Genomic DNA, 10,482 nt, shown 5'->3' on the forward strand with positions numbered 1-10,482 from the left:
GCATTCAATCCATACGTGCTTCAAATGTCTGTACAGGGCTAAACCAGCTCTTCCGTGGTGAGTTTAGCATGAAGCTTGGAAGCCTTTTGGAAATCAATATCCTGAGAGTAAATTTATCTTACTGTCATGTATAATGGAATGATAATTAAAAAAAAGAAAGAAAATCTTGAGCTTATAAAGCCATGGAAGGAGAGGGCCACTAAGCGGCTGACCAGCAAAGCTGTCACATGAGATTGCTGGAGTGGTAAATATAGATTGTCAGTAACCTTTGCTTGCTGTGCTCGAATCGGCACTGCTTGGTTAGAGCCTCCTGGTGCTTCAAGGATTTTCTTTCGGAAGATCTGCGGTACCATTTGTCCAACAATTGTTTCTCCATACAGTCATGCAATATGATAGCATAAGAGGCATCTGAGTTAATGATATTTTGAGGTATTCATTTGCCTAGATTATTCTTTTCATTGTAGTTAATTGAATTTTGAACACTGTTTCTGCAAAAATCTGGTAAAATGGAAGTGTATTAAAGGAGATGATTGACACAAAAGCAATTTGACATCTATGTGTCTGGCTTAGAATTTGTAGTAGTGTTTAAACAGCAAGGGGGTGGGATTTAGCATTATTTTGCAATGCAAGATATAGGCCAGTGATGGCGAACCTATGGCACGGATGCCAGAGATGGCACTCAGAGCCCTCTCTGTGGGCACGCACAAACAGAGTTCATCATGTGGGGGGGGGGAAATTGCCCCCCGCCCACACATCTAGGCTGGCCTGTGCCGCTGGACTCAATTATTAGCATTAAACCTAAAACCTAGTTTTGGGGGAGCAGTGTAGGTAACCCTGTTAAGCGCTGTTAAACCCCACGGATTTTCATGCGAAGACCTAAAGCGCGATCCTTTACCTGGGAGTAAGCTCGGTTGCTGGCAATGTGGCTTGCTTCTGAGTAAACCCTCCTAGGGTCGTGATTCACCCGTTCAAAGAGTTGTACGGTTGCTTCAAAGCAAAGCCAACCACTACCACCAAGCTTACTCCCGAGTAACGCACGCCTCAGAGCCAAACATTTTTTCGAAACTAAAACATCAGTATTCAGGTTAAATTGCCGTGTTGGCACTTTGCAATACATAAGTGGGTTTTGGGTTGCAGTTTGGTCACTCGGTCTCAAAAAGGTTCACCATCACTGATATAGGCCCAAATCCAACCAGAGTTAGTATGATGTGAGCCCTGCTGAAAGCAGTGGGATTGAAAACTACTTCCTGATCCTGTTAATGCTTGTTTGTATGACCTGGGCAGAGTTAAGTATCAGATTAGTGTACATACGATTGCAATCCTATTGATAATCAGTTTGCTTCATTACTTTTAATACGACTTAAACCAACTCATAACTAACTTGGACTAGATTGAGGATGTAGTCCCCCAAACTGAAAGGGCCTGTTTTATAAAACATGTGAATGTACTCAGTATCTCTGTTCCTGTAGCACTTTTCAGTATACGGGTTGTTGTTTTTTTAACAATTCTCATCTTGTGTCTGGGTTGCAAGTGCTAACTTTATTAAACGAGCAGCTTTAAATCACAGAATAGAGACAAGGAAAGCAATTCAGTACAGGAAATTAAAAAGCCAGCTCAGATGACACGTAGATAGGCTGGTAGACTCGCAGTTTCAATTAAAAAACATCAGTAAAAAAGCAGCAGAAGAGCAACACTTATTTAAGAGAACTGAACTGGAAAGAAATGTAATGGGAAAAGGCAGATTGTTAACTTTGGTGTGGAGAACTGAGGGTCCTTCAGAGCTGCTCCCTTCTGTTGACGTCTTGTTCCCCACATTGCATGCAGGATGAACTAGGAGCAACCTCACCTGAACACTGCACAGCAGAGGCATAGCAAGGGGGGAAAGTGCCCGGTGCACTGGTGCGTCCTCTGCCCTGCCCTGGAACGCCCCCGGAATGTCCTCGCCACACCCCCACAGGGGCGTGTGCCCAGTTCGCCGCATCCCACCCCCACAGAGCTACATCTCTGCACAATAGTTAATTAAATTCTATGATGATGTGTGCCTTGGCAGTTCCAAATCAGCAATTCCTACACCAGTGTGGTAGTAAGTATGGAAGGGGAGGGGGAGGCTTCATTTTTAAAAAAATATGGATTTAAAATCCCAATGAACTTTCACACTGATCACATTAAGAATGTGTGGAAATACTTGAAACATTTTTTTCTTCGATATGTTCTGCCTGTTAACAGCCCTGTTGTATCTTGCGCTGTCAATGCTGCAAAGCAAATATTTAAGAGGCACACATATAACTGTGCACAGCTATGGCCAAATTTAAACACCAACAAATCCCCAAACCTAATTAGCTTCTTACAGGATGGTTAGAAAAGTCGAATAAATTACAAGAGGAGACTTACATAAAGCAAACAGGTATAATATTGTAGTGGAAATGTCTGTTGCTATGAAAGGAACAAAGATAAAAAAAATCTGATTTTAACGGAGCGGGTCAGTATGAACATCCCTGTGTCATATTTCTACCACATAATAAGATCTGTTGTATGTATACCACCAAAGTTTTACCAGCCATCTTAGTTCCAAGTCTTTGAACCCAAATGTCATGGGGTCCCATCTGGAAATACGTTCCACTCAATTTAATGGATCTGACTCCAAAGTAAGTGCACAAAACTGAAGATCAGTTCAGTTTAATAATACAACTCTCCCTCCTCCCACCCCCTCAGATTCAGTGATCTCAGAGCTGTTCAATGTTCAGGCTCATGGGTTTCTCTGTTATGACAGATCTGTCTTATCTCTGTAATGGCAGAAGAGATGCAAAAATATTTCCAGGGTGTTACTGAGAACTGAAGCAGCAGCTTGATGGAGAAAGCCTGTACATGCAGGACAGACTGGTGTCATCTCCGGCATCATCTTTCTTTGCGTGGCTGGGTGTAAATGCTGTAGGATGAGGCAGAAAGTGCTCTACTGAAGTTTTATCGCTTGTATTAAAAAGAAATGCTGGTGCAACTCCTTTCTAGATCATGACGTGCTTCATAGCTAACGGATTTTTTTTTTACACAATATGCCCAAAACTGGGAAAAATTAAACACTCTCCTCTTCTTTTGTGATACTATAATCAGTGAGCAAAGTCACACTGATTTCTGAGCCTGTAACTGACATTGCCCTTGTAGGAGTAATACTCTGGGCAACTCTGGCTTGTTGTTTGGGAACTTTTCTTTTGCAACATAGAACTTCCTTCTTGAAGTATTGTCGGAAACTTTTGCTCAGCCAGTAGAGAGCGAAGGGGTTGACGCAAGAATTGCTGAAGGCCAAAGCCCGGGAGAATATAGTAGCAACGAGGTGGAAGGCAGATGTGTCAATGGAAGTGTGGTAGGTGAATGAGCGATACAGGTACAGGATGTGATTAGGAAGCCAGCAGAAGGCAAACAAGCCAACTAAAACCAGCACAGTCTTGGCAACTCTCTTGCGTGATTCAATCTAGGGGGGGAAAATGTAATGGCACATCTGTGTCATTTTTAATTAACATGCTGGATTCTTTAACAAAAAATAAAATAACCCAAGATTCAAAACCTTTCTCTTTTAGATAGAAGGCACATTTTAGGTTGTCTCATTAAAACAGAGGTAGACTAATTATGGCCCAGGGGCCAAATCCAGAATATGGGAGCTCTTCTTCTGGCCCTCAAACACCTTACCAGTATGTCAGGAGCATCGGCCCACTGGACTGCAGCACTGGCCTCAGCAATGTCCAGTGAGCAATTGTTCCTGAGAAAAGAAATAATTTGAATCTCTTGCAGAGCCATCAAAAGTCAGATTATGGGGGAAAGGACCACTCCCAGTCTCTATAGACAGCAGAGAAGAATCTATAGCCCCACCTTCACCCCGCCCCCCAGCACTGTTGGCATGCCCAATGGTAAACATGGGTTAGTCAGAAGTAATGGAGTCCTGTGCTGGAATGGAAAGAATTGATATGCAATCCAGAATGCAAAAAACAGACAGGACCCCCAGACAAAGTCCTCAGGCTGATAAATTTGCCCATCCCTGCATCAAAGGCCGAATAAAAGTTCTGTTTAAAGTGACTTACAAGTCCAATGGTTTCCTTCAGTACTGAGAGTGATTCTAGCCAAGAGCCAGTCTTTGTGCCCCCAACTGTATTTACATTCAAACATGTCTGTCTGCCACAAAGCCTTTTCCAGCCAATAGCAGCAGACATAAGAGCCCTTTTCAGATGTTACATCCATGTGCACCAGGAACTTGTCTACTGTTCAAATCAGTAGTTGCTACCCTTGATGCTCCCAAAAACTGTGGTCATCATGTTGTCTGCACAAGGGCAATACATATATTTTGATACACGTGCAGTTTGTGGATGCATGGAATGGCTGATGAATTTTCAGACAGTGTGGCAACTGAGGATATTACACATGGTTGCTGGACTCCTGGAATGGGTGTACTAATCATCTGAAAAGGGCTTCTGTGAACAGAATGTAGCATAACAGCACAGCATATACTTTGTTCGGTAGAAGGTTAACAGCAGGACTGAGAGAGAACATCTACCAAGTTACTACAATCACAGTAGGTCGCATTGGGTCATAAGCCCATTAGTTTCTTTGGGAAAGGTCCTGGCTCACTGGTAGAGCATCTGCTTTTCATGCAAAAGATCCCAGGTTCAAGCCCTGGCATCTCCTGTTGAAAGGACCAGCTAGTAGGTGGTGGGAAAGACTCTACTTAAGACCCTGGAGAGCTTCTGCCAGTCTTAGACTGACCGTGACGGACTGATGGTCTGATTCAGCATAAGACAGCTTCATAAGTTCATCAGGAAATACTCATATATTAGTATGAGTCAGGCTTGCAGAATCCAACTCCCAGCCTCTCACTTCTGTGCAGAAAAGCATCTGTTGCTTTGTTTTTTGTTATGTATCAGCACAGAGTCATCAACTAAGCCAGGGGTAGGGAACCTGCGGCTCGAGAGCCGCATGCGGCTCTTCTGCCCTTGCACTGTGGCTCCACGAGCCGAGCCACTGGCCCCATCCTTGCCCACCCTGCAGGCAGCAGGGTGGGTGCACCAACTGCCCATGGTCGGCTGGGCCGCGCTGCAGGCTTCCCCTCTCGCCCGCCCCATTGGAGCGGGGCGGGTGCTTTCCCGGCGGCCGGCGAGGCCAAGCCACCAGCTTCATCCTTGCCCGCCCTGCAGGCAGCAGGGCGGGCGTATCCATGCGCTTCTCAGAATGAGCGGAGTAAAAGGTAAAAAAAAACCCTATATATATAGTGTTATCTTTATTTTAAATGTCAAAAATTATTTGCGGCTCCAAGTGTTTTCTTTTCCCATGGAAAACGGGTCCAAATGGCTCTTTGAGTGTTAAAGGTTCCCTACCCCTGAACTAAGCATAGTCCATCCTTTAAAAGTTGGATGCTTATTACATCCGAGAAAGAAAATATCTAGTCTGATAACGGAGGAAGGAGAAAATTATGCCCTTCAACCACGCGCAGAAGGCTGAACTGAAGAATCAGTGGTTAAAACAACAACAACAACACTGCTTTGGTCAGCACAAACTTCTGAATTAGCTTAATAATTTGGGGGCATGTTTAATCAGTAAAAAAATATTGCTTTCCAGAGGTATGAATATTTCCACTGGCACTGATGCAAAACTAATAGATCTCATTGAGTTAACCTTCAGAGTCAAAAGAACACAACCAGCTTGTGGCCTTACAGGGTACAGATTCTAGTTCATCACCTACCTGCTTACGAGCATGGCTGTGCTCTTCTGCTGGCATGTTAGATGTGCTTTTGTATAGCGTTTTGGCGATAAGAAAATAATAGACAGAAATAATTGCTAGCGGTATAATATAGAACATCAAGAAGCAAACTAGAGAATGAGCTTCTTGTAGGATTCTTTCAGACACCGGGTAAGGCGCGCAGGTTTCAAAGGAGCTGTTTTTCTCTGGGATATGGAAGGCGTATACATCTGAAGACACAGCTTCCGGGACGGCCAACAACATTGAGGTGATCCAGACACAGGCAGCTTTGAAGCAGGTCTTTAGAACTGCATCAGCCCTCTGCAGTTCCAAGGGTTTGACAATGGCCTTGTACCTACAACCGCAATATCACAACATTAGAAGAATGGACATATCTGAGAAATATTTTTGAAAGGCAGCAGCTCCACCTTTGCCTGGGACCAGGCTGTGGTTCAGTGGCAAAGCCCTTGCTTTGCTTGCAGGAGAGCGTAGTTGCAGCCCCTGCCATCTCTGATTAAAGGAGATGTAAGGTGCCAGGCAAGATGTCTTCCAGAGGCCCTGGAAAGCCACTGCCAGTTGGACAGCTGATAGTACTACGCTAAGTGGACTAATGGTCTGACTTGGTGTTAAGGCACTATCATATGTTCTGATGTCTTGAAACAGTTTTACATACACCATTATCTTCTTGAAAAATTGTTCAACTGCTAATTTGTCAAGTTCTGTAATGAACTCCTGCTTTTTGTAAGGCCTTCGCAACTGTGTCATATTAGGACTATTGAGAACTGGGTTCAGATCTCCATTCAGCCGTGAAGCTCACTGGTTAACCATTGGGTCAATTAGCTTCTTTCATCTAACCTACCTCCAAAGGCTGTTGCAAAGCTAAAATGGCAAGCAGAGAGCCATAGCATGCAGCCTAGAGCGTCCTGGAGGGAAAGTCAGATGAAAATCTGATAATGGAACTTTCACGTGGAAGTTCAGCTCTGTGCCTTTGGGGTAAGAAACTCCTATGGACTCAAGTAATTGATCTCCTTTTAATGATCTGTGTAACAGGGATGGGTGGATTGTATAATGATTGGTCAATTTAGTTTATATTAAAGAATGCAATCGTTAGGTTCTTAAAAAATTAGAATCTGTGCAAAGGCTCTGTAATAGTATTTACTTGTGTACAATACTCAGAACAAACCTATAGTGTTACTGAAGTGCACCTCTCTCAAGGAGTTAAATGATCTGGTATAGGAAAGCTATTTAGACACCTGGAGTTTCTTAAGTGCACCCCTATATCTGAATCAGGCCTAACCAGAGTAATCCAGAGCAACCAGCCTGCCCACCCCCAGTACCACTTCCCCTCACACACCCCATTCCCACCACCACCAACAGCAGGCTTTTGCCAGCTTTTTAAAAAATCAGTACGAGATGTATCGCTAGACCATCATTACACTGTATTGATACAGCTGCTATTTTTTTAAAAAAAGAAACCAGCATAAAGCACTGTGGTGGCAGGAGGAGGGACTGATGGGCATGTGGGGATAGTGCAGAGGATTCTTTCATGCGCTGCCACCATTGCCGCTGTGAATGCCCCTGCATGCACAGCAGCAATGAGAGTGTGATGGGGAATCATACCTGTGTGGAAGCAACTGCAGTTTCTTAAGTAGTGGGTGATTTAGCCATCAAGATAAAAGTTTATGGTTCTGTTTTACTGAAAGCAGAAAAAATATTTTTCAAAGGTTTCATAATTTTCACACTTCTATTTTTTGATCTTCATGAATTGCTCAAATAGACCACTAGATAGCACCAATATATAGCATTTCTCTTGCCTTTGAGTAATTGCAATTTTATTTTTTCTTGCAGGGGATGGGGGATATTATTTCATGGACACTCACAGTTACCATCTATCGTTTTCATTTGTTTCAAGTATATACTAATTTGATCTCACAACAGTATTTTAAAAGAGAGAGAGTGAGTGACACAACATCACCCAGTGGGCTTCAGGCCAAAGTGTATGGGAACAGGAAAATAGGCTTGAAAGTGGAAATTTGAACCCAGATATTCTGCTTTAATCATATGTTAACCTCTATACTAAACTGGCTTTTATTCCAGTTTTCCTGTTTAGAAATGAAGGGTAACTTTTCAAAAATTGAATAATTCTTGTTTGAAGGCTTTCACGGCTAGATTCAACTGGTTGTAGTGGGTTTTCCGGGTTGTGTGGCCATGGTCCGGTAGATCTTGTTCCTAATGTTTCACCTGCATCTGTGGCTGGCATCTTCAGAGGTGCAGCCCTAACCCTAGTCACCATGTGTAACACCTCTGTGATACACCTCTGAAGATGCCAGCCACAGATGCAGGTGAAACATTAGGAACAAGATCTACCAGACCATGGCCACACAGCCCGGAAAACCCACCAAAACCAATTCTTGTTAGAGTTCACAGATCATTTCTCTAACCTCCAAGTATAGCATTCTAAACAAACAGCACATTTGAACTGTGGGATAGAGGAAGGATCAGAATCTCATTGGTAGGAATTTGCATTCAGGGGTATCCCTCATTAAATAGCTGGAGATCAGGAGTGAAGAGCTAGAGAATATCAGCATTTTATTGAGAATAATCTACTTTGACAATTGGCTGAATAAGACAGTCTAACTAGGATATGGTAATTCCATATCACATATTATATGTAAATAGTTCTCAATCAAGTAAATTCCTTGAAACTCACCTGTCTGCACTGAGCACAGTCAAAGTAAATACTGACACTCCTACAGAAGTTCGCTGGATAAACGACAGGAGCTTGCAGCCAATGCTTCCAAACAGCCAGGTATCTACGATGTAGCAAGCAGCATCTACCGGCACACAGGTCAGCAGCAGCAGCAAATCCCCAAAAGCCAGGCTAGTGATGAAAATATTTGGAACTGTCTGCATTGCCTTGATCTTGAAAAAGACTTTAATGAGGATCACATTTCCAAGAAGACCCACTGAAATGATGGTGGCATACGTAATGTAAATCATGCAGAGTATTTCCAGCCCAAGAGGGGCATCTCCAGACCCTGTTTCCTCCACTACAGGTTCATTGTTGGCGATAGAAGTCAGATGCTCGGTAGCATTTGCAAAAGGATATAACATTGCATTCGCTGCCAGCAAAGGTGCCTGAGACATTTTGTCTGCTCAGGTTGTCATTGAATTGGTCAGAAACACTTATTGTTCAACTGGGAGCATGTCAACAAAACAGTTTTCAAAAAATCAGAGAGAGTCAGAACAGCTCACTGGAAATCCACTTCTTCAAGACTCATACTCATTTCCCACTCTGGAGAATCAAAGCGTGAGAGGGATGGATGCATACAGATTCACTAGTGAACTGTGTGGGAGGTGGGGAACTTTTTAAAATATGCCTTACAGCTACTGTGGGAGAAAGCAGAGAAGAGGAGGAAGGGGGAGCTTGCTTTGCTTTTTATCACCACATTAACCTGTCAACAACAGGTTGGTTTTTTATTATTATTTCAGAGGTACTTGGTGTGTTTTGCAAAGCAAATTGATTCTTTATTCCAAAATTGAGACAGATTTGCTTACTGAATGCTTTGTATTTAATAGAAGAACAGAGATTGGGGTTGTTGTTTTTTTTGAGAATATCACAAAATGTACATGACATTCATGCAGGAACAGAAAAGAGATAGAATGTTCTTAATTATCCCTTATGTTTATGCAGTGCTGTGGGATGTTTGAAACACTTCACACTGGTTTGTTTAGAAAATTTCTATGTTACCTCTCCGGTAAAATTGCTCATAGCTTGTTGCAAAGTAGAACATTAAAAACCCACTATCAAAGGTATAAACACTGATATACTATTTTAAAAACTGGCATTTAAAAAACCAGCATAAAACAATGACCAGTTTAAAATGAGTCTCATAAAATAGTTGTCTGGTTATAAGCAAACTATAAAAACAATGTTAAAAGATCAACCCCTTAATTAAAATTGGATGGATGGATGGATGGATGGATGGATGGATGGATGGATGGATGGATGGATGGATGGATGGATGGATGGATGGATGGATGGATGGATGGATGGATGGATGGATGGATGGATGGATGGATGGATGGATGGATGGATGGATGGATGGATGGATGGATGGATGGATGGGGGAGGGAGGGAGGGAGGGAGGGAGGGAGGGCAGGGCAGGGCAGGGCAGGGCAGGGCAGGGCAGGGCAGGGTAGGGGCCAAGAAAATCTCAAGAGGAAAGGCATTCCACAGACAAGGTGTTGTCACTGAAAAAGCCCCATCTCTGGCTTCCCTGCTGTCCTCACCTTTAAAGGCAGGGGCAGAGAGAACAGGATTTGCGAGGAGGCCCTTAGATAGTGGGAGGAAAGTATTGGAAGAGGGAGTCCTTCAAGTACCCAGGGCCATACTATTTCAGGTTTTAAAAGTTAAAAAAAAATCCAGGAAACAGGCAGCTAGTGCAGATTTTTCCGTGAAGTGGAATCCCACCTCTGACAGCAGCATGCTGCAGCATGTTGGGCTGGATAAAGTTTCCAGACCATTTTCAAAGGCAGCCCTCCATAAAGCATGTTACAGTAGTCTAATGTGGATGTAATCAGAGCATGGATCACTGTGGTCAAATCATACTTTAAAAGCACAACGTGCCACAGGGGACACCTGAGCCTCCAAATGTAGGTCAGGATCCTGCAGCACCCCCAAGATACAAACCGGCTCCTTCAGGGGGAGTACAACCCCCTCCAGACAAAAAAATGGAGTTTCATCCCCCACATCAAATGCC

The 10,482-nt window shown here is 43.3% G+C and overlaps 1 protein-coding gene across 1 annotated transcript; it reads right to left on the reverse strand.

Moving 5' to 3' along the window:
• Positions 1–1,520: 1,520 nt before the first annotated feature.
• BRS3 (bombesin receptor subtype 3) lies at positions 1,521–9,060 on the reverse strand. Its single transcript, XM_048513997.1, has 3 exons — positions 8,430–9,060; positions 5,723–6,074; positions 1,521–3,466 (listed from the first exon to the last, which is right to left on the reverse strand). The coding sequence occupies exons 1-3, from the start codon at positions 8,864–8,866 to the stop codon at positions 3,071–3,073; spliced, it is 1,185 nt and encodes a 394-aa protein (XP_048369954.1). The 5' UTR covers positions 8,867–9,060; the 3' UTR covers positions 1,521–3,070.
• Positions 9,061–10,482: the final 1,422 nt, after the last annotated feature.

The sequence above is a fragment of the Sphaerodactylus townsendi genome, linkage group LG13, assembly GCF_021028975.2.
Source record: "Sphaerodactylus townsendi isolate TG3544 linkage group LG13, MPM_Stown_v2.3, whole genome shotgun sequence".
In the NCBI taxonomy this organism is placed as follows: Eukaryota; Metazoa; Chordata; class Lepidosauria; order Squamata; family Sphaerodactylidae; genus Sphaerodactylus; species Sphaerodactylus townsendi.